Genomic DNA, 23,507 nt, shown 5'->3' with positions numbered 1-23,507 from the left:
AAAAATGATGCACCCACTTGCAAAAGAGGGGCCCTCTTGAGCACAAATTCCTGTTTTCTGAGTTTGCTAAGGACACCAGCAACTAGGTGCAGCAGAAGACACAGTTCACCTTTCCACAGAGTGACAGGCACGCGGTGATCTTTCTGATTCAAGCCATGTGGGACACAACATTCACAAAATGACCAACATCTGCATGAAACGCAGATGAAGAAACAGGCTGAGACAGATTAAAGAGCAGCGGCAGCTCGGATTGTGCGTCCCTACTGGCGGGGACCTGCCTCGTGTGGGCATTCTATCACACTATGGGCTCCCTGCTTCACCAGGATTTTAGGGAATGGGAAAATCAGTTTTCAAAGGTATGAGCTGCTCTGTGACCCAACCTGGGAACCGAACATCTTCCATATCTTTATTCGGAGAAGGGTTGGGGCTAAATGAACAAACCAGATACCTCTAGGATGTCCCTATTTTTACTTTGAGAGCTCCAAATGGTGAATCTCAGAAAACCTAAGCTGCATAAGCATCCAGGACTCTGGAATCCTATAGGAAGCACAGAAAATGGTGGAAGGAGGCAGCTAGATTCCACCCACCTGCTGCTCCTCACATGTTGAGACGGGAACATCAGACCAACAAGGCCACAAACTACAAAAGATGACAAGTGAAATGCAGCCGATTATCCAGAACCCCACTGGAGCCACAGACCCAGCCTCAGGAGAGCCTGCCACATGCTCCAGAGAACATATATTGGGACGCCGCATGTGGCCAGACCACGCTGGGAAGCCAGGACTCAGGAAGGTCCCCCCATTGGCTAGAGCTGGAGAACACCATGCTAAGTGAAATAAGCCAGACCCAGAAAATCAAGCGTGGACTGTCTTCTCTCATATCTGGAAGTTAGAGTAAAATAAGTGAGGAAACGGGGGGGGGGGGGGGGGCAGACAGCATAAATATATAGGGAAGATCAGTGGTGTAGAGGAGGAGATGGAGAGGGAGGGAGGAGGACTGGAAGGGGGTGCTAGGGACTGAAATGGAGTAGATCAAATTCTATGCATGTATGATTTTATCAGAACGAACCCAACTATTATGTACAACTATAATGCCCTCATAAAAGAAAAAAAAAAAAAGGTCTTCCACGTACGCCCCTGGCTAAAGGTGGAGGCCCTGAGTCAAGACAGGTGGAGAAGGATCGTTCCTCCAGGAAGTAGAGCTACACCTGGGCCTCGCCCTCGGAAGTTCAGCAAGGCCAGCTAACGTTCAGGATGGGATCCACATTGCTGGCAGAGCAAGGAACCCCACCAGTCCTTCCTCCACAGCAGCAAGGAGAAGACTGGCACACACTTTTGCAGAAGCCTGGACATTAGCCACAAGCTTGCAGAAACCTGTTTGCTACAAATGAACAGCTGAATCGCTAAAAGAACAGCAAGCTTTGAGCATTTAAACTTGCTTGTTCCCGCCTCTCCTGCCCACTCTCTAGTATCATGGTGGCCTTGAAAATCAACTGTACAGCAGCCACTGGAGGGCAGAGCAGGGTCAGGGCCCTCCAAAGTCCCACTGCCAGAGGACAGCCTTCACTGGATCTGTCTGACGCAGCCCTGGAGGATTCAGCCTGAAAGGCAACCTGCCTTTATCTGACTTGACCCCAGCTCCGTTAGTGAGAGCACCTTCCCCAGGCATTCACTGAAAACTACCCGAGGCAACTCTTTGAATCCAGGGGCACTGAGGGTTGGTTGTGCTGGGCTGAAGCGGTGACCCACAGTGGGACAACAACAGGCCAACCACAGCCCGAGAGAGGAATCCGGGGAGTGTGGACTCCATAGGGAGTTGCAGAAAGCCCTGACACCATCCTGGGGACCTCGAGGTCACCAACGTGATCAGAAGGCCTGAGAAGGCCCTGAGCACCAACAGTGGCTGACCTTGAGGCTGTAGGTCAGCAGGACGTGGAGCCCTCTAGCTGGAAACTGGCTGGCCGGACACCCACTTGTAGCCCTTGGCAAAGACGGCAAGGCTATGTTTCCAGGCAACAGGAACTTTCTGTCCAGTCATTAGCTGACCACTAGCCAACCAAGCAGAGCCTTCAATGTCCACACACCACAAAGGATACAAATTTTGCAGAAGTTGTAAAAAAAAAATCAAATAATCACTACAATAAAAGCAGCAATAACAATAAGCCTGAGGAGGGAGGAGAGCCTGATATTCAGAATTGTTGTGTAATATTCCTTTAAATATCCAGTTGTCAACAACAACAGAAACCATGGAAGATGCAAAGAAATAGTAAGGTATGGTCATACACACGAGAAATGCCATCTGTGGTACCTGAGGAAACCTAGGCATTGGGCTTACTAGATGAATACTTTAAGCCCACTATTTAAAATATACTCAATATGCTCAAAGAACTCAAAAAATCATCTCTAAAGGACTGAAGTATGAGTATAATATTTCATTAAATAGAGAATATCAATAAAGAGATTAAAATGATTAAGAAAAGGATCAACTAGCCAGGCACAGTGGCACATGCCTGTAATCCTAGCAACTCAGGAGGCTAAGGCAGGAAGATCACAAGTTTAAGTTCAGCCTCAACAACTTACCAAGGTCCTAAGCAACTTAGCAAGACTCTGTCTCAAAATAAAAAATGAGGGTCTGGGGATATATCTCAGTGGCAGAGCACCTGCCTAGCATGTGTGAGACACTGAGGCCCTGGGTTCAATCCTCAGCACCCACATAAAAATAAGAAAATAAATACAATAAAGAGCCATCAACAACTACAACTAAAACTATTTTAAAAATAAAAAGAGCTGAAGCTTTAGCTCCCGGGTAAATTGCCCCTGAATTCAATAATCAATACAGAACAAAAGAAAGAAAAGGAAGGAAGGGAGGGAGGGAGGGAGGGAGGGAGGGAGGGAGGGAGGAAGGAAGGAAGGAAGGGAGGGAGGGAGGAGAAATTCTGGAGTTGGAGTTGGGGATGTAGCTCTGTGGAAGAGTTCTTGCCTATATGTATCAAGCTTTGGGTTTGATCCCAACAGAGAGAGAGAGAGAGAGAGAGAGAGAGAGAGAAATTCTGGGGTTGAAAGTACAATAACAGAAATGAAAATTTCACTAAAGGGTTCAACATTGGATTTGAACAGGCAAAAGAATCAACAACTTCAAGATAGGTCAATTAAGATCTTACGCCCCTGGCTAAAGGTGGAGGCTCTGAGTCAAGACACGTGGAGAAGGATGATTCCTCTCCAATTAAATTAAGATTATCCAGTTTGGATGACAGCAAGGAAAAAATCAATAAAACAACCGCCATAATGACAACCGTTTCAGAGATCTATGGGACACCATCAAGTGTACCAAATATACGAAATAGAGTCCCAGATGGAGAGGAGAGAGAGAAAGCTAAGTGAAAGATATTTCAAGAATAATGGTGAAGACTTTCTAAATTTAATTAGCATTAATGTACACACACTAGAAGCTCAGCACATTCCGAGAAGTCTGAGTTCAAAGCAATCCAACGTAGACATATGACAAGGGACCAGAAGGCAAGGAGACTCTCAGAGGTGGCACAATGGAAGTGACAGGCACATACAAAGAAGCTGGAGGCTCAGAGGTAGCTCATCAGAAACCACCCAGGCCAAGGCAGAGACCAGGCGCCGGCATTCCTCACCCAGCAGCTCTACCTGCACATTCCAGAGGAACCGGGGCTGGGGACCAGTGCTGCAGCTCCGCCTTACAAGGAAGAGTAAGTCAATTCTGCAGGCTGGGGTGAAAGGAAAGGAAGAGAGTACAGCTGAGTTACCAACACACCCCACGTGAAACGCCGGACCCTGCCCTGTGATGGAGGACAATCAGAGCTAGACACAGGAGTGGTCAGTTCTTACCTCTGGTCACCACTGTTCTGAGGGTCCAGTTAGAAAAACTAGGCAAGAAAATGAAAGGTGTCCAGACTGGAAAGGAAGAAGTTCAACTAGCTCTCTCTGCAGATGACATTGAGCTTGTATAGAAAGTCCTCAGGACTCACCTAAAGAAACAGGCAGAACTGATCAGCAAATTCAACAAGTTCCCAGACACTAGATCAATATACAAAAATCAACTGTATTTCCATATACCGGCAATGGACAATCTGAAAGTGAAATTAAAACAATTCTGTTTATTATAATGTCAAAAGGATAAAACACTTAGAAGTAAATTTAACAAAAAAAGTTCAAGATTGGTACATTGAAAAATAATAAATGTTGTTGAAAGAAATTAAAGGACTAAATAATATGGAAAGACATCCCTTGATCATGGGTTATGAGAACCGGTATTGTTAAGACGGCAATATGGGGCTGGGGATGTGGCTCAAGCGGTAGCGCGCTCGCCTGGCATGCGTGCGGCCCGGGTTCGATCCTCAGCACCACATACAAACAAAGATGTGTCTGCCGAAAAAACTAAAAATAAATATTAAAAAATTCTCTCTCTTTAAAAAAAAAAAAGACAGCAATATGCCCCAAATTATCTACAGACTCAATTTAATCCCCATCAAAATGCTACAGAGTCAATTTAATCCCTATCAAAATGCTGCATGGCCTTGGGGGTTTTTTCTTGTTGTTGGTTTTTTTGCAGAAATTAATAGGCTGATCTGAAAATCAACACAGAAAATCAAGGGACCTATAATAACCAAATTAATTTCAAAAAAGAAAAAGTTGAAGGTCTCACACTTTCTGACTTTGAAATTCACTACAAAGCTACAGTCATCAAACTTTGTAGGGCTGGTTAGGGACCGAAATGCAGGTCGGTGGGATGAGCTGGAGTCCAGCGATGACGTTTCCACAGCAAGGGTGTCGACCCAGGGGACAAAGATGAGCCAACAGTTGATTCTGCTCAGTGGAGAAGTGGCGGTGGACAGCTGGATATCCACAGGCAAGAGAGTGGAGTTAGAAGCCTTCCTGGTCCCAAATGCCAAAATCAACTCCAAATGGGTCAAAGACCTAACTGGAAGAGCTGCAGCTGTCACCTCTGAAGATAGAGATCTTGGTGACCTCGGATTAGGTACTGGCTTCTAGATGTGATGTCAAAGCAAAATAGCCAAAGTAAAATCAGACAGAGGGACGCCATCGCCACTTAAAACGCTATGCCTGGAAGGACCCCACCCAGAAGTGGGAAGACCCCCACAAGGACGGCAGGAAAGCTGCGGTGCACCTGTCTGACAGGGTCCGAATGCAGACTCTAGAGACAACCCCAAGGCCATGGTGAGAAGACAGTCAAGCCAGTCCCACACTGAGAAAAGATCTGCCTGGAATTCCTCCACAGAAGACATACCGATGGCCGGCAGCACGGGTAAAGATGTTCTATCACCAGGAAATGCAAACCCAAAGCACCATGAAGATAGAGTGGCACCATTTCAGTGGCCACCAACAGAAGAACAAGTGGTCTGAGGACGCAGGAGGCTAGAGCCCCGGACCAGGATGTGGGGCTGGAGGGTGTGGCCCCAGAGTGCAGGCTGGAAGTCCCTCAGCATCTGCACATGACTTCAATTGTGACCCTCCAATCCCATTCCTAGATAACATTTCCGAAAGAATTGAGAATCTATTTGCACGGAAACTTGGCCACAGTGTCAAAGCAGTCTTGTTCCTAAGAGCCAAGGAAGAGAATCCGCCAAACGTTCACCAACTGATGACTGGATGAAGGACACGGCCTCTCAACACAGTGGGGTCATTCACCCATAGAAGGATGAGGCCCCACCAGTGCTGCACCGTGGACTTGAAAAGTGTGGAGGAGGGCACCTGCCATGCGACTCCAAGGTCCAGACGAGAGGTCGCAGAGACAGAGTGCTGCTGCGGGCAGGGCGAGGAGGGACCGCTGACCGCTGGGGGCCTCCTGATGTGATGAATCGGCAGAGATGGTTGCAGGAGTTTGTGGATTTACTAAAAGCCACTGAGGCGTGTTCTTGAGAAGAGTGAAAGTTATGGTATCACGGTCTCATCTCAATAACAACTTAGTAAAAGAGGGAAGTTCCAGTTGCTTCTGTCCACAGAAGTGGGGAGGTGCTGGCAACAGAAAACCCTTTCAGCCACTGAGTGTGTCCACTGTGACCAGTTTTCTCCTTTTCTGGAGGAGCCAGATGTCACCTTCTGATGCCTGAGCACTAGATCTTCACGGTGAAGCGGATGGTCACCTCCCCAGCAAGCTTCATCCTGCCCACTTTCTCCTTTAACTCACTCTGAGGAGCTGGCGTGGGCAGCCCCAGCGGGTCACTCTGGCCCTAACTTCCTGAGCCACAGGGAGCAGGAGGAGGACACACAGGGCCTTGCCTCTGGGGTGCAGGAGGAGAAAGGCAGACAAGGTTTGGAACCCTCCATTCCTCCAGCGTGCCTTCCCTCACGGCCAGACAGGGAAGGTCCTGAGCGGCTTCCGGAGCCCTGGAGCAGGTAAGCAGTGCCGCAGGTGGGCCAGCCTTCCTGGCCTGCAGGGCTCACATCCCCCCTTCTCTGAGGAGCTTGAGGGTAGGCCGTCCCCAGGAGCTCTAGGGGCCTTGCCCAGCCTCTGACAGGCTGTAAGCAGGGCAGGGAAACACATACGTCTTCACGTGGATTCATGAGGGTTTGGGATACTGACTTAGAACATTTCAGAAGCACAGAAGGCCGGGCTCTGACATGTGAGGTGCGTCCAGGAGTAGTGGACCTCACCAGGCAGCACCTGGCTTACATAGCTCCCCACACCTGCACTCCCCACCACGGCTGGTCACCTGAAGTGGCTCTCTAGGGACACTCCTCCTCCTGGAGACTCATGGCAGGTGGGGGACAGGCTTCCCTACAGCTCCCTCACCAGGCTGGCCAAGGCAACCCTGCCATGCTAACAGCTCCTTGGCATCCCAGGCTGGACCTCAGACTGGATCTGTTTCCCGTCTTATGCTCAAGCCATTCTGGAGAGTCCCAGCTGGGTCAGGTCCCTCACAGTCTGTGGCTGGGTGCCAACCCTGCCTGGTCAGACTCTCCCCTGACTATGGCCAGCAGCTGCCTGCCCCTACCTCCCTCGGAGCCAACTTCTGCAAACCTTAGAATGACCAGACTCTTCCAAGGAGGGACATAGGCAGTCCCCTCCCTCAGCAAGTCCTCTGGCCTGGGAGTGGGATTTCTCACTCTCCAGGCCACCCGCTGGAAGTCCGCTGCCCTGGCTAATGCACTGAGCAGAGTGCCATGACCTGGGAGCAGGGAGAGGAGGGCCCCTCAGTGGGGACCGGGTATCGACGCAGCCCCACACTCACTCGGAACAGCCTTCTCGTAGCAGACGCCCTTGTAGAAGCAGCACCCAAGGTCCTTGCAGCGGTCCCTGGAGACGTTGTAGTCGCAGATGTCATACAAAGGAATGTCGCACACTGCAGAGGCACAGACACGGCACTGAGGACTGAGGCCACAGGCGGCGGAGGCAGAGGACGAGCCACTGTGGACTTAGGTGGCCACTTCTCTTGCTCTTTAAATTAAATTTCATGTGAATCCCACTTTGAAACTAAGATCTGTAATGAATTAAATTTCTGAAAAAAATAATGCCAGTTAATCCCAGTACAATGCAGGGGCCTGGAGGATTGGGAAGATAACACAACTCAGTGAAGCGCACATGGGGCCCAGGCTCAGCAAGACCCCGGAGGCCTGGGGCCAACTCGTGGCCATTGTGGAGGTCTGGCTCACACCCTTCAGCATTCAGGGGTTGAAACCACCAACATGGGCTGAGAATTATTTCAGAGTTTAAAAGTCAATCCAAAGAACAGAAACTTCAAATCCTGTTGTGAATCCCCAAAAGGAGAAAAATGAACACTCAGTGCCGTACTGATTAAAGCAGCGACCTCTGGTTCCTGGCAAGGCACCATCCGCAGCTGTGAGCAACGCAGACCCTCAGCTGGCACAAGGCACCTGAGGGACCACACTGGACAGGTCACAGCTGTAAAGAGATTTCACACAAGCCCAGGAAAGGGGGCCTCTGCAAGCCGAGGCCAGAGGGGGAGCAGGAGCCCTGCTGCGAGCCATGCTTCTATGAGGCCAGGCTTGTGTGCCCAGACGGGTCTGCTCCCGGCCATGGGGGCTCTGCCATTTCCCCTGCAGACTGTCAGGAGGGGACAGGGAAGCCACCCCGCCCTCCTGACCTCTGATGACTTTGCTTTCCTTCTCCTCCCTTTCCCAAGATACCCCACTCTGGGTTTGCAAAAACTGTTGCCAGAGTATTGCCCTTGGCCAGAAACCACAGACTCAGGAGGGCCTCCGCACATCCCCAGCAGCAGCTGGCCCAAACACACCAGCCAGCCAACAGGGCCACTTGGGTCCGGCATGCCAGCCTCCCTGCAGGCTGTATGGCTGGCACTGCTCTGCGCTCCGTGGCCTGGCACTGTGCTATGGCACTGGGGCTCTACCCGCTGGCCCTGTTTCTGGCATGGTCGGACTACTCCCAAAGGTCTGGGGACAGGGGCAGTTATACTGTGGATGGGTGCTGCATCCTGTGCTCACTTTCTCCAGGAAGGTGTGTTTAGGGAGGTGACTCTGCGCTGATCCTGCTTCCAGGAAGTCCAGACATGGGAACCTGCCTCAGGGAGCAACAATCCCTCAGTAAGGGAGCACTGTTCCAGGGCAGGCAGTGCCAGGAGCGTCCAAACACCACGTCCATACGTGGCTCTCACCAGAACTTCCACTCAGCCGGTGCCTATGACAGTGGTGCCAGACCTGTAGCTCCCCTGCAGGCAGAGACCCACGGCCACACGGAGCAGGGAGCCGCATTGGCATAGACTGGCTTCGGACTTGAGTTCTACTTTCTCCACACTATAAAGCACCTCTCTCCTGTCCCAGCAATGCATGGGAGAAGTCCCCCACCTTCAGCAGGTACCTCCCCAAAGCATTGGGGATCTATCCGCTGGCCCTGTTTCAGAGAAGCAGGGGGGCCAACGCCTCACTCCAGACACCTGATTCCAGCAGAGCATGGGCAGGAAGTGCCCTGTCGAGGAGGGGAAATAGCCACGTGTGGGCTGATTTGTTCTCTTCACAACACCCAGACATGACTTCTCATCTTGGCTATTTCCATATCTTTACACAGAGCTGGCTCCCTGGCTGGTTGTAAAATCCTGTCCTCACCAAGTCTGTCCCCACTTTCCTCTTTAATCCAGCCAGTGGCATCCCGGGCCTCTTGCTTCATGGTTTTCCTTCTCTGGGACTGCTGGGTTTTCAGGTACCTCCCATATGTTGACACATTTCTTAAAGGCACTGGACCCTGCAGGATCTCTCAAACGTTCCATTCCTGCCGTGACCCCTCTGCCCTGCTCCACAGCCCAGGAAGACTTTGGGTTAGGTAAGCTGAGCGTCCTGGGCACAAGGCCACTGCAGGGTCGTCTTTGTTGGAGACACATCCCATCTCCACAGTCCCCAGGTCACACCTCTGCCTGAAAGCTCTGAATGGCAGCTTGCTAAGGGAGCCTTGGAGGTCACTCATGAGCTCTGGCAGTGGTGGTGTCAGGGCCACCACGTCAGACTCAGGCTGGGGCAGACCCAGGTTGTGGGCTCCACCTGAGCTGCCGCCTCACAGAACCAGGGAGCCAGGAAGGCAGGCCACCCTGCTCTGTGGAGGAGGAGAGCTGAGCCTCAAGACAGCCCCAGGGCTCCCACCTGCTCTGGAGAAATAGAGGCCCACAGGCTTGTGCGTGCCGCAAGAGAAGCTTGCGAGCTCCCTAGGTAAGCTTGAGGGCCAGGTGGGCAATGTTGTCCTTTGTCCCCTGAAAGTTGTCATGCACCTATGGGAATGAAACAGCAAGTCTCTGCTGCTGCTGCTGCCAACATTATAGAGACCCCTCAAGGACAGGAAAGGGCAGGGGTCACCAGGTGCTCAGAGGTGGCATGGAATGGTCAGCTTTCCAGCCCCCTTGGGGATCCGTCACTGTGTTTAAATGTGGCTGTCCAGGAGGATGGGGTGTACCCACACACCCCTTTCCACCACCTCCCTCTCCTTTCTTCTGATCAAGTTGCTCTTGCACGACTACTCGGAGAGGAGATGGTAAGGTCAGGGACTTCCCATGATGTGGCACCTCAAATGTCACATGCCAGGTGGGAGGATGTTCCCCTGACTCTCCCCCAGATGTCTTCCCTCCAGTCTTAGGAAGGGTTTGACAAGGAACCGAGCAGTAGGAGAAGCGTGCAGACTGCCTGTGCTCCCCTTCCCCGTCAGCTCTCGTGCACCAGAGGCTGGCCGTGGGAGACGCCCCAGCGGAGCATGTCCCGGCATCTCCAGTGTCCTGCCCCACAGCTCCATGCCAGCCTCGCCACAGACACAAGGCTGGTCACAGAGTCTCCACAGCAGGGACAGTAACCATAGGAGACGTGCAGGGGCGGGGCTTCCCCATGAAAGCACAGCCCCTCACTTTGAGGAGGAGAAAGTGTCCTAAGGAAACTTCTCTGAGAGCTCGGATCTTCCCCGCCATATCCACCGGGAAACCAGGCCAGCTCCAGCAGATTATTGCTGGGCAAGCTGCCAAGGCCTCAGGGCAAAGCCTGTGCCCTCAAGGGACTCGGGCCACCACTGGGCACCTATGCCTGCCCATGGTACCACCATCACAGAATTCAGCCAGATGTGTTGGAAATGACACTGTGAGTTCTAAACTTCCCACATCAGCTGTCCTGGAACACGGACACCAGCTCTCTGTGGAGCTCAGGAACCAGAGAAGCGAGGAACAGGGAGACACCTGGGGATCCCATGGGATGGTTGAGGCCAAGACCCATTCTGCACAGAGGCCTGCACCAGCCCAGCCAAAGCCTAGAGTCCTTCAGAGATTCTGAAGTCAGGGCATGCAAAGCTCAGGGCCATAATCCACATGGCCCCGGACAGAGAATTCAGACAAGGGTCTCCTAACAGGCACTTCCGACCAGAGGAGGGGAGCCAGCCGCAGCTGAGTGTCTCCAGGGTCCTGCACATTCCTCAGGAGCCTCCAAGGACAGCAGTGGGCGTGTGCAGAGGGTGTTTGCACAGCATTCTGCAGAGACAATTTTAGTTACTTTTCACAGAAACATATGAAGGAATTGACACAAATTCAGGCAGACAGACAGATCGTAGGCAGGTGACTTGTAATAAGCCAAAAGGAAGGCTAAATGCACAGAGGGGACTCCCGGCTCCTCAGCCTTGCCTCCAGCCAGGGCCGGACACCCCATGTGAATGGAGGCTGGAGGTAGCCTCCACACCTGGCCCTGTTCCTGGGAGGCTCTTGCCCTTCCTTCCTTAGTTTGGACATTCACACAGACTTCCTACCACACCGCCTGGACAGGGCCTGTCACCTGCATGATGAGAGCCCCGGGGAATGAGGTGGGCAGTCATGGGGCCACTGCAAGCTGGCTGGGCGCTGCCCTGCCCTGGTGATACCACTGCAGCCTCCATCCCTTCCACTGCCTGCCCGGGCTCAACACTGCACCCGCCTGAGCTAGCCTGACACAGGCCAGGCAGTGCTGCCAAAGCCCAGCCTAGGTGCCACGCAGTTCAACAAGCCTAAGACCCACACAGCAGTCACAACAGCATCTACCAGGGATCACTGGGACAGCACAGTCCTGCTCCATCATCACCCGCCCAGCCCCAACAGCAGCAACCAGGAAACAGATGAAGCTTCCAGAAGCACTTGGAAGCAGGGCTTGCCACAGGTCAGTGTCAAAGTGACAATGACCTCCTGCCCCGGGAAGCAGTTCAGGCAGTGCCCTGGCTTTCCTGTGCACCTGAGGCGACCACTTCCCCTGGCCCTGCACCCCTTAGAGGGTTTCGGGAGCCAGCCCCAGCACCCCGGGTCCCCGCACAGAGGAACGTGGACAGTGGCCTCTAGCCTTTCTTCAAGAGAGGGAGGCCAGGCCTCCAGTTCACGTCCACACCAGTCGCTGGTTGTCGTGATCCTGAGTGGATATCAAGAAGAGATGCCCATAAGGCCTTGGGAACAGGCTTCTTCTTGTCTGTCCTTGTCACTGACTGTCTCCCTAAAATACTGGAAGGCCACAAACAGTGCTGGCTTCCAACCATCCCTGCCACTCTCTGTGGCCCTTCCAGATAGAGGACCCACTTTGCCTGTTTTGTGTGTCCTGGATCAGAAACCATAAACAGCCCCTGGGAGCATCTGTCCAAGGAAAGGCCTGCCTCCCTGGAATGATGGAGCCTCCTGGGGCCTCCTGGCCTTGAAGGCCGTCCAGAGCGGCAGAGCCCTGGAGTGGCAGGTGGTTTCCTACCTGGCTGGCCTGGGAAATGCTCCCTCACCTACCTTCTAAGCAAATCAAACACAAGAAAACCAAATTCCTTTTCTTTTCCTTCCATTTCCTTTTATTTATTTTAATGGTAATATGTGAATTCAAGAAGTTCAATAACATCCAAATCTGAGCAAGGGAAGGGAGCATTTCCTCTTCTTGCCAATTCCCAGTGGCCATGCACTTCTAGAAGGTCCCCTGGCCTGATCTCAAATGCAATCATACCACCCATGCACACAACGTGCTTCCAGCACTCAGGGGCCAGTGTCTGGTGCCAGTGCACAGGTCCCTGTGGGGAGGAAGGTGAGCTTCATCCTGTGGCATACTTTCCTTAAAGAAGTCACATACTTAAAGAAGTCACTCCTGAAATCGTTGCCTAGTAGGTGCAGCATGTTTGTCACCTGCTGGGGAGCTGCCTTCGCCTGCGCGTCCTGGGGAACGTTGGGCATTGCTCTCTCTTATCGCCACATGGGAGCCCAGGTACAGCTGCTTTTGTAATGAAATTTAAGAAAACAGATCCTTCCCAGTGTTTTCCCAGGTCATTTTAAAAACTCAGTGTCCTTGTCTCCCTTGCCCAGCTAAGCCTGGCAACTGGGACTATCCACATCTCAGGTTCAAAACAGGCCCCCAGATGGTCTCTTCTATGTTACCTGCAAATTTCTTCAGGACATGTGGTGGGGACTTCTTGACTTCTGGCGCATATCTCATTGTAACTTCTGACAAGGGACGCAGGGGTCAAGCGTGCCTAGAAGACAGGTCGGCTCAAAACAGGTGGGCCCCACAGTGTCCACACCTGAAAGGCAGGATGGCTCAGCTAAGTGGGCACTGTGACCTCCACTGGAGACGTGCATGTGGTGCCAGGGAATGGATGGGTCAAGCCTGCAGGGCTCTACCTGCTCCCCAGTGGGATGATACTGTGACCCACCTGTCTATCATGTCCTGAGGCTGAGCCTTCCAGGCACCCTGTCTCTCCCAGTTATACTCCAAGTGGGGAACAATTTTCTGATAAAAGAAGGAATCAACCGCCTCCTTCCGTCTGCTGCTCACGACCAGTGGAGTGTGAACCAGACGCAGAGCCACCCCTGCCTGCTATGCCATCACATGGAACCATGAGGTCATGTGATGTCACATAGGACTTTATTAGGCTGAGATCAGCACGCTCAGGTGGTGTGGCCATAGAAGGACTTTATTCAGAGAGGCATAGGATGCCCACCCTGAGTTGGCTGTGCAGAGCAGTGTCAACCACTCTGATTAGCAGCCCGGGTGTGAGGCACTGCTGGACCCTGAGGCCCCGACCAGATCGGCCACAGTCTCCTTGGAGAGGCCATTTTTCCTAGGCACTACTGGAATGCAAAAGTGAACAAAAAGGTCCTTTCCTTCCAGGGAAGTGGACAGGACAGCTGTGCAGAGCAGACTGCTGCGCAAGAGAGCCAGCACGAGGCAGCAGGCACCAGGAGCAGGCAGTGGAGACTGACTTTTCACAGGGAAGCAGGTGCCCTGATGAGCCCGGAGTACCCAAGGCTGCAGGGCCAAGGCCCTGGGGAGAGGCGGGGTGCCGATTTCCTGCCTTCCCTCTCGGGGGACCTCCAGTTCAGTGCACCAGCCCCAGCACCCCAGGTCCCCTCACAGAGGAACGTGGACAGTGGCCTCTAGCCTTTCTTCAAGAGAGGGAGGCCAGGCCTCCAGTTCACGTCCACACCAGTCGCTGGTTGTCGTGATCCTGAGTGGATATCAAGAAGAGATGCCCATAAGGCCTTGGGAACAGGCTTCTTCTTGTCTGTCCTTGTCACTGACTGTCTCCCTAAAATACTGGAAGGCCACAAACAGTGCTGGCTTCCAACCATCCCTGCTACTCTCTGAAGGGCAGCAGACCACTAACTTCATGGCAGGTCCTCACACACCGTTGTCATGGAGCAGGGGCTTCCCTGCATAATTAATTCCTTCACACTGTGCAGCCGCCAGCTTTTAATTTTGTGATGTTACCACATTTGGAAGAGTTGCCACTTACATACCCCCTCTCCATTATTAAATGTCAACCACTTTTGTTTACAAATAAAGCCACTTAATTAAATGGCGCATCTAAGTCAGTGAGAAATTAAAACAGCACCAGTGCCAGCTCAGCAGAGCCCGGGTGGTCGGCATGCAGCAGGGTGCGCGGGAAAGCTCCCTGCGGAGCTCCAGGGGCTCCCAGCTCCAGCTCCCAGGGACTTGTCCAGCAGCATGCTGCAGTGCGCGTCTCCCACTGGGGGATTCCAGAAACACCCAGAAGCACTCAGTTGCCTGGTGCTTTCTGACCTGGAGAGGATCAGGAAGCCATCGCACAGTCCTTCAGAGAAAGCGCCAGGTAACGGCCAGCCTGAGACTCGGGGGCCAACAGCCAGGCCACCGGGACAAACGCAGCCCTGGGGCCCTGACGCCACAAGAGCCAGGGGCATGCTCTGTGCCTTCAGCCCAGCTGCATCGCCCCCAAACTTCCTTTGTTCATTCAACACGTATTTATCAAGGATTGATTTCCTCTTCTATATGACAGGCCGTGGAAAGGGATGGAACTGGATCTAGATATTATGGGTTGTGTCCCCCAAGAGGGTCTGTTCAGGTCCTAATTCCCAGTACCTCAGAATGTGACCTTATTTTGAAATATGGTCACTGCAAGTGTAAAATTAGATGAGGTCATACTAGAGTAGGTGGGCCTGAATCACTGACTCGTGTCTTTCTGGAAGGGGACATTTCAACCTAGGGACACACAGGAGTGGCCAACAGCCAGGAACCCTGAAGTCAGCAGCCAACACCGGCGTCCTCCCTCACAGACCCTCTCCACACGTGCCCAGACCCTGGACTCTGGGAACTGAAACAATAAATGGTCGTTGGCGCCCGGAGCGTGGTGCTGTGTTCAGCCGCACAGGTTTCCAGGCTGGAAAGCCTGAGTCTGAGGCCGCTGGGAGGGAGCAGGAAGCCCTGGCCGCCAGCCCTCTGCTGGGGAGACCCCCGCTGTGTACAGAACACAAAGGCCCTGCCAGGGAGGCCCAGAGCTCAGCACTGGGGCTGCCAGGGTAGCGATTCAGCTGGGAGGTATCTGAGAGGAGGGTGGGCCTTGGACCAGGCACCACCTCCCACCCCACCCCCGCCAGGCGGCCCGGCCTAGTGAGGAAAGGGAGGCCTGTGCTCCTGCCCGCTGCAGCCATGGCAGGCAGGGAAGCCACAGTGCACCGACCTTCACACTGTCCCCGGGCCACCCTGGTGTGACAGCCCCGTGCAGTCTGTGAACCGGCCCTTGCCCCCAGCTGCGGGCCAGCCAGGGAAAGCTTCCCACTCTGCTGTTCCTGCTGAGCTTCCTACACTCTGGACATGTTTCATTTTTACACAAACTGCAGAAACTATTGTCAAGATCTAGAAAAGGGGAGGGGAAGAGTAGAGGGTTTTATCAGCACGTCATGGAATCCATGAAACAACTGGGACAACTGAGACCTTTACCCCTTTACCGCGACGCGCCTCTGTGCGCAAATACACCCATTCCTTTAGGCGTGCGGTTTCTTTCAGTGATGTTTTGTAGGTCTGCACATTAAGGGCCTACATGCTTTCCATTTTATTCATTCCTATTTGATTTTTTTTGTTATTGAAAGATCGCATTCCATTTGTTCCTGATTTATAGAAAATCACTTTCCGTAGAGATCTTGTAATGGAACACCACTAATTCTGTTCAGAATTGTGTAACAGAAAACAACTTCAGTTTCCTCTTCAGCTGGTGCACCCCTTCTTCCTTACTGCCTCGTGACACTCGCGCTGGGGTGAACGGCCATCCTCACCCCTCCTCGGGCGGAGACCAGCATTTGCCTTTAACATGACATTTGTATGCTGACGGGCTTTGCGTGTTCTCAGACTAAGGAGACCTTTGTTCCCAGTTTGATCTTACTTTCACCCCCACAAACAGATGCTTAATTTCACCAAATGTATTTTCTGAATCTAATCATACAATCATAGCCTTTTTGATTTTGAAAATGTGGTACTTAATTTTTTTCTCTTAAGCCAACTCGGGGTCCTTGAAATCAATCCACTTTGGTTATCTTCTTCATATGCTGAAAGATTCAATTTGACATTTAGCATTTTTCTGCATCTATTATCCATGTGATTGGCCCTGTTCTATTTGGCATTGTTCTGTCCTCTGGAGTGGGTCTTCTGCGTGTGCTCCAGTCCACAGCCAGGAACAGCATTTTCACAGGGCCACTTCCTTCACAGTGAAGCCTGCTATTTTCTGCTGTTCTCCTCATGGGAGTTTTCAGACATTTTTCCAGAAACGGGCCCACCTCACCTTCCCGTGCAGGTTCAGTGCCATAAGGAACCCGAGTCTCCTTGGGCTGCGTTTTCATGCCTGAAGCATGTGTGGCTAAGGCTGCCTCTTCTTTCTGACAAGTTAGGTGTGACCTGCCTTCCTGGCCTGCCTCGCCAGCAGTTCATCACTATCGACAAAGAACAAGTTCTATCTGTATGAACCCGGCTCGCCCGCCTCAGTGCGTGCTGACCACTCACCTGCCATCCGTTTCCAGGGGGGTCCTCTTAAAGAACTCCTATGAATGGGGCTGCCTCCTGTGACTCATCAGCCCAGCCTGGAAGTGCTCTGCGCTGCGGACAACAGGTGCCCGCCAGCTGGGAATAGCGCCGCCTACTGACCCCAGATGACTGTGGGCTCCTCCTGGGTTCATGCTCAAGCATGTCATGAACTGGCCTCCATGTGGGCATCCATGGACAGCTACCTTTGTAACATCAAGGGCAGGACACTAGACAGACATGTAATGTGCAGGTTTCTTCTGAACTGCCCAGTGATCTCTGTTTCGTCTATATACTGATTGGGGAAGAGAGGCGTCTCCACAGGACTGAGTACACTACTGAGATCCATGGTGTACGTCTACATTGAGTGCTTTCTCAGCTCAGTGATGTTCCACTTTTTAGTATATGCCTTTAATCTCTTATCAAATTCATCCTGAATCCACTCATGTCTTGATGCTATTATAAATGCTAATTTTAAGATATCAATGTCCAGCTATTCACTGTTCACAGATGGTCTTACTCATCGACCTTGTGTGTGGTTTCCCAAGGCTGCTGGGATACATCACCTCAAACCCAGGGTTTTCAAACATCATGCCTGCTCATCTTCCAGTTCTGGAGGCCAGCCCCAACACCAGGTGTCCACAGAGCCACACTACTCCCTGTGGCCCAGAGCAAACCGCCTCCTCACCCCTCCAACCACCATAGCCCACCTGCATTCACCATCTTGGGGCCCCCTTCCTCATGTCAATCAACCTGTTCCCATCACCACATCCCCACCTGTAACTCTGACCAACCCTGGTGCTTCTGTAGCCCAGGGCCACTGCCTCACACCCAGGTCCTTGCTCACAACATTAGCAAGACTCCTCTGCCCTACAGTGACTACAGGTTCTGGGGATGGGGACTGACATCTTTGGGGTCAACTTCTGCCCAGAGGTCAGCTCAGCATGTGGGGTGCAGACCTGACACTTCTCCAAGGGCAGGTGCTGGCGGCTGCAGGAGGGTGGAGGAGAGGAAATGGTCGAGGACCAGAGATGCCAGCAGTGATCTGTGCTGGGAAAGAGGGACAGGTTTGGGGCAGGACATCTGGACATTAAAGCCACTCTGTAAGAGTGCCTTGAATGACAAAAGTGCAGTTCTCTCTGTCACAGAAAGGATGCCAGGACCCTGCACCTGGGGACCACGAGGCTATGGGTGGTGGCCTCGACTGCAACTCCTGGATCAGGGCCCTCAGGCCTATGGCCAAGTTGTGACTGTAGTGTCGTCTTCACTGGTCCTCCTGGGATGCGCAGGGCCACACTGTGTGGGATGCAGGATCTGGGAGAGTGACCGTCACTCCATTTTCTGCATTTCACATGAGCTTGACACTTTATATAATAAAACATTAAGGAAGAGAAGAAAAGGGCAGCAGCAAGAGAAGGGTGTGGCTAAGAGGCTCATGTTGAGGAGTGGGGGCCGCAGTCAGCAGGTGCAAATGGCCTGGGCGCAAGAACAGTCCCGGCTCCTCTCCTGGGCTTCCATCTTCCTCGTGACTGTTGGAAACACGTGGGGGGCGGGGGGGAAGAGTTACAGTGAAGGACTTTAAAAGCCACTGTGGAGACTTGGGGGCCAAACTAACTGATCCGAAGAGCCGTGGGGTCGTGTCCTCTCTTCCTGCGCTCAGAAACCACAGGCCCCATTGAGATGAGCTGGGAGTGGAGGACATACTTCCCAAGGCACCTGTGATTAGAGTAGCCTGGACAGGCTGCAGACCTGCCCAGGGCATCATCTCTGAATGCCCGCTCCCCAGGGCGTCATCCCTAAACATCCTCTTAGAACCAGGCAAGTTCCACCCAAATTAAACAGGCCCAGAATGGCTCGTCAGGGCCACACTCAGCTGCACAGCTATGCCCAGGATGCCCACAGCACCTTACAACAGCGTCTGCCTCTCCCACGTCTCTTCAGAGGTGACTAAAGCAAGCTGCAGTGTGGCCAGCCAAGGGGTTTTGTCAAGAACAATGGTATAGCCTGTACCTGCCCACGTGGAAAGGGATCTTAAGAGGCCAACAGAGGCAAGCTGGGGAAGAGAATACTCCACACCACCTTGTTGTAGGAAAAGTCGCGCACAGAATGCCACCTGCTGGTCTTTGCTCAAGTGAGGACACAACACTGGCCTGGCCTGTGACTATGCAAGGTGGAGGCCCGGTGTGTTCTTACTGTTCCTATATGTGGCTTATATTTTCCTCATAACCAGGTATTTTTATAATTTAAAAAAATTACAAAGGCCTAAACCCGTCTAGTAAGAATGATTCAGATAGGAGACATTTGATGTGCCCACGTGTCACCATGACAACCAACAGAAGTGGTTCCAGGATGCCTACTCACTCTAGTCTGGGGCTCTAGCCTGGCTTCACTCCTGTGCTTGCAGCACACTGGCTGGCTGTGCATCCTGGGTGGCTGAGATGCCAGCCGCAGTGCTGTCCCACCGAGCCAGGCCCTGCACCGCCGGATGCAAGTGCCTTTCCACACTGATATCTTCAGCACCGCCCTGTCCAGACAAGCACACCCTGGCTTGGAGCTTGGACCGCAGTGCAGCACAGTGCTGCAGCGCAATGGGGCTCTGTCTGCCCAACCTGGGCTCTCAACATGCTGAGCAGCCTCGGAGCCTAAGGAATTCATCATACCGTCTTCAACTCTGCAGGCTTGCCTTCTGGATGACCAGGGAGCCAGGTGCCAGAGCACAGGCAGGGGGAGGTACAGCAATGTCCAGAGAGACCTGTTGCTGGTGGCACGCACACACCTCTTGCCATCCTGAAGTCTGACATTAGGAATTCAAAGTAATAGTTCCAAGTTACCTAACACGTTCTTTTAAATCAACCTCAGACACCAGGCAATCAGCTCCATCACCAGGCTCAGAACCAAGTTTCCGAGGTGATCCACCACTGCAGTTAGATCTAGAATGTCCCCAAAGGCCCTGCAGAAGGCATTACCAGGAGGTGGTGGGACTTTAGAAGGTGAGTCCTGCTGGGAAGAAGTTAGGTCACTGTAGATGGGCCCTCAAAAGGGACACTGGGGCCCCAGCCCCTCCCCACCTCCCAGCCTCTCCATCATGCATTCCCCACCGGGACACACTGTGCCTCTCCTCCTTTTGAGTACCTCGAGTATACTGTCACAGTAAGGGAGGGCCAACTCACACAGCCACCAAATGATCCATCAGTAGTTAGCCACTGTAACCCGTGGCTTTCCTCCCCCTATTCACTGGAGGAAGCAGGCCTCTCCCAGGGAGCACTGGACACCCCTGAGGACACTGCAGGTGGTACTGTAACAGACAAGCGCAAGCAAATTTTTTCTCTTACGGCAATTCCTAGGGAACCCCATGGACACCTTTAAATATGTTCCCATTTATTCGACTCCATAAAAGGGCACAGGGAGCATCTTCTACCACGGAGGACACTCTTCTGGTACAGCGGGCGGGGTGGAGGCCTTGCCCCATAGTGTGAGCATCACTCTAGTTTTCTTTCCTTAAAACATTACTTTCCTAATCCTATTATCTTTAGCTAACCTTAGCTTGATTTTAAAGGCCAATATGATGTTTTTCAGAATAAAAACACACTGGAGTTTTAAAATCTAAAAAGCCAAAAGAAAGATGCACACAGTAAATGCATCAAATAAAATAAAGTGACACATTTTGTGAAGTAAGAAAAATAATCCGTTTAATAATTACAATGATGCAGCACAAACGTCCCAGTAGTCAACAGCAGGACACCGTTTGTGATGCTGCAGGACTCCTGCGGTTGTCAGTGTGCCCTGGGTGGTTTGCATGATGGAGGCACGCATGGACCACGCAGGTGTTCAAGGTACCAGTGCCCAGTGCACGCAGACAGCAGACGTGCCCAGGCACACGGAGTTTCAGATGCTACACCTCACGGTCATCTGAGCTGAAAGTGCTTCTCATCTACAGGACAGGAGAGGCTTCATCTCCTCACCCCTCACAGACAAGCATGAAGGAGTCGGCAGCCCCGGAGAGCGGTACCCCTTTGTCATTCACATCAGAACCCACCCTCCTCCAGGTCACACAGGGAATGGTACAGTGATGCACGACAGGGCAGGTTTCAGAAAGATTGCTCTCAGATGCAAGTTCTCTGCTCCCTGGAAAGCCTGGGAAGACGCTGCGTCCACATAAAAGGAAGGCATGTGGAGACACTGCCTCGGTGGCACCCAGCCTGGGACAGGGTGTTAAAAACATGAGAATTCTCACAAAATACTTCAAGCTGAGTATTAAGGCAGGTCTGTAAAAGCATCCCGGGACACAGGCAGCCCATGAGCAGCCATGAGAGGACGGCCTTCAGTTAATTCCCAGCAGAGTGGCATCGCAACGTCTCGGGTTGCCACGGCAGAGAAATCGAGGAGAGTAGTTCCTGAGTTAAAATCTGCTACGGCAGCAAATGCACTCACCAAAAACACTTGTAAAACCAGGTCTTATGAAAAACAAAACTGATCTTTTCTTTCTCAGCATGGATGGATAAAATGCCAAGTCCTGGAAGTTGGCAATTCTAGCGAGCAGCTCATAGTGAGTGGTCCACGGGAGGCGGCTCGGTGTCCAGGTCTGTGCAGGGCGCCGGCAGGGGCAGTGGGGAAGAAAAGGAAGCCCGCCAGCTCAAAGGTGCCTGGCACCAAGCATCCAAAGGCAGGGGATCTGCTGCAGTTACAGGGCAGCCCGGCCACCAGAACATAATCAGTCACGCGTGACGCCAACAGGCTGCTTGTGGGGTATGTGACGTGTGTGATGCTGCAACTGTGGTTTGGGCACAGGGCACATGCCTGTAATCCCAGAGACTGGGGAGGCTGAGGCAGCAGGGTCACAAGTTCCAGGCCAGCCTGGGTAACTTTGCGAGACCCTGTCTCAAAATGAAAGGGCTGGGGTGGTAGAGCTCAGCGGTAGAACACTTGCCTAGCATGCACAAGGCTCTGGGGTCAGTCCCCAGCACCTCCAAAAAAAAAGAAAAAATTAAATGATATAACACTTTCTATGTTAGAGTTTACCTCACTTCAAAACTGACTCAGAGGAAGCAAAAAGAGAGCTCAGTTTCTATGGTCATTGTCACTTACTGCTGGATCATTCATTCTCCCAAGTCTGCGGGGCCCAGGGAGGCAGCCTGCTAGGTGAGAACAGGCCTCCTCCCTGGTCTCCTGCAGGCGGGCTCCGGTCCTTCCTGTGGACAGCAGCTTGGGCATTTCCAGCGAGCACTGCTCATGCAGGCAGACTGATAGTGAAGGGCATCTCAGGGTGAGGCTGGCCTACGGTGAAGCCTGCCCTGAATGTGAGTCTCCAGCAGGCTCCACCTGTGTCCACTGGCTGCAGCAACTGGCGATCTAGAGCACATGCATGGGAAGGTTCTAGTTCTGTCTCTCAGGGGAGAACGGAATGGCGCACCCTGTCACATCTCCAAACAAGCCTAAGAAAAGTCTGAGCTGCCTCCCAAATGCCAGAGCACACTCCCGTGATCCCAGGATCTGGAGAGATGGCAAGGGCGAACATCCACATGAGGACAGGCATGTGGATGTACCCAGGTTAGGGCTGGTCTCATTCTGCTGAGTGCTGCCCTCCACAGGGCCACCAGCCAAGGCTGGAATCCAGCTGGAGGGGAGACATCTGACTGGTGTGGAGTCCCCTACAGACATAAGAAGGGTTAATCTGCCCAACACACTGAGGTGGGACATCTGCTTGAAGTGCCATGGGGACAAGGCTGGCGCAGGATGATCCAACACCTGCCAAAGGTGTCTCCCCACACTTCTGCTGTGAAGTGAGTGTGATGGGACCTCTAACCCACGACCAGAAAGGTCAGAGGGAAACAAGTCCTGGCAGAAGGGCGAGCCCAGACACCATCACAAATGTGCATTCGATGTGGACTATTTACAAAAAGTACATGAACATGATATTTATGTATCAACTACAAGTCTGAAGAGCCAGGGCTTCAGTCTGTCACCGCACTCACTGCAAAATGAGGTAACTGAGATGTTAGCAGAGGTTAATGCAGCCTGGGTCCTCAGTGTCTATGCATGTGTGGATTCTTCAGTGAAAATTTGATCATTTCTATTCGTATGATGAAGACAATGTCCTCGGTCCTGAATGTCATCCAAGATGGGGCCGGGGACCTGGTTTGGCCTGGTAACTGGTCTTCAACAACAAGAAATAAGGTTGTCCTTTATAGATTGGTCTCATCCCAGGCAGGATCATTCATGTTCTTTAGCACCTTCCGCACCAGCTTTTCCAGGTCCTTGCGGGCCCTCTGTTCCTCCTCTAAAGACTTCTTCATCTTTTTGTTATCCTGCAAGTCAAGCAGACCACAGCATGTTCACTATCCGTGGCACTCAGCGGAGCCTCTTTCCCCTAAATTACACCCTTGGGGTGACTGTGGTAGGGTGGGGGTTAGCAAAGCCGAAACGCACTGCAGTGTGGTGCTCAGTGGAGTCCCTCCTGGGAGCCAGACGGTTCACAGCGGAAGGAACAGCCCCAGTGGCCCTTCCCATAAGTTCCTAGTGACCACCTTGATGAAGCATACCATAGAAAATGGCTGAAAACAGCAGCAGAGCAACTACATCCCTGACTTTCTTGCAGAATCAAAGGAATGGAAGCAACAGAAACTCCGTGAACCAGAGTGAATGCCCGGGTATGATTAGCCTGGACTGGAAAGCTTATCACACAGGGCAGGGGAGCCCTGGGGCTCTTGGGAGCTGCAAAGGCACATCTAGCCAGCAAGGCATATCCAGCCACACCACACCCCGGGGCACAGT

General features: G+C 52.5%; 1 protein-coding gene across 8 annotated transcripts in view; it reads right to left on the bottom strand.

Moving 5' to 3' along the window:
* Positions 1-20,423: 20,423 nt before the first annotated feature.
* Arhgef7 (Rho guanine nucleotide exchange factor 7) overlaps positions 20,424-23,507 on the bottom strand; it is a 135,775-nt gene continuing 132,691 nt past the window's right edge. For all 8 annotated transcript variants that reach the window (XM_076872629.1, XM_076872624.1, XM_076872627.1 and 5 more), the window contains one exon: positions 20,424-23,041. In XM_076872629.1, the coding sequence (XP_076728744.1) occupies positions 22,919-23,041 (123 nt within the window). In that variant the 3' untranslated portion in view covers positions 20,424-22,918. The remainder of the gene's footprint in view (positions 23,042-23,507) is intronic.

This window comes from Callospermophilus lateralis, chromosome 12 (assembly GCF_048772815.1).
Source record: "Callospermophilus lateralis isolate mCalLat2 chromosome 12, mCalLat2.hap1, whole genome shotgun sequence".
NCBI classification, from domain to species: Eukaryota; Metazoa; Chordata; class Mammalia; order Rodentia; family Sciuridae; genus Callospermophilus; species Callospermophilus lateralis.
The sequence above is the reverse complement of the archived record's forward strand: the minus strand, read 5'-3'. Positions and strand labels throughout refer to the sequence as shown.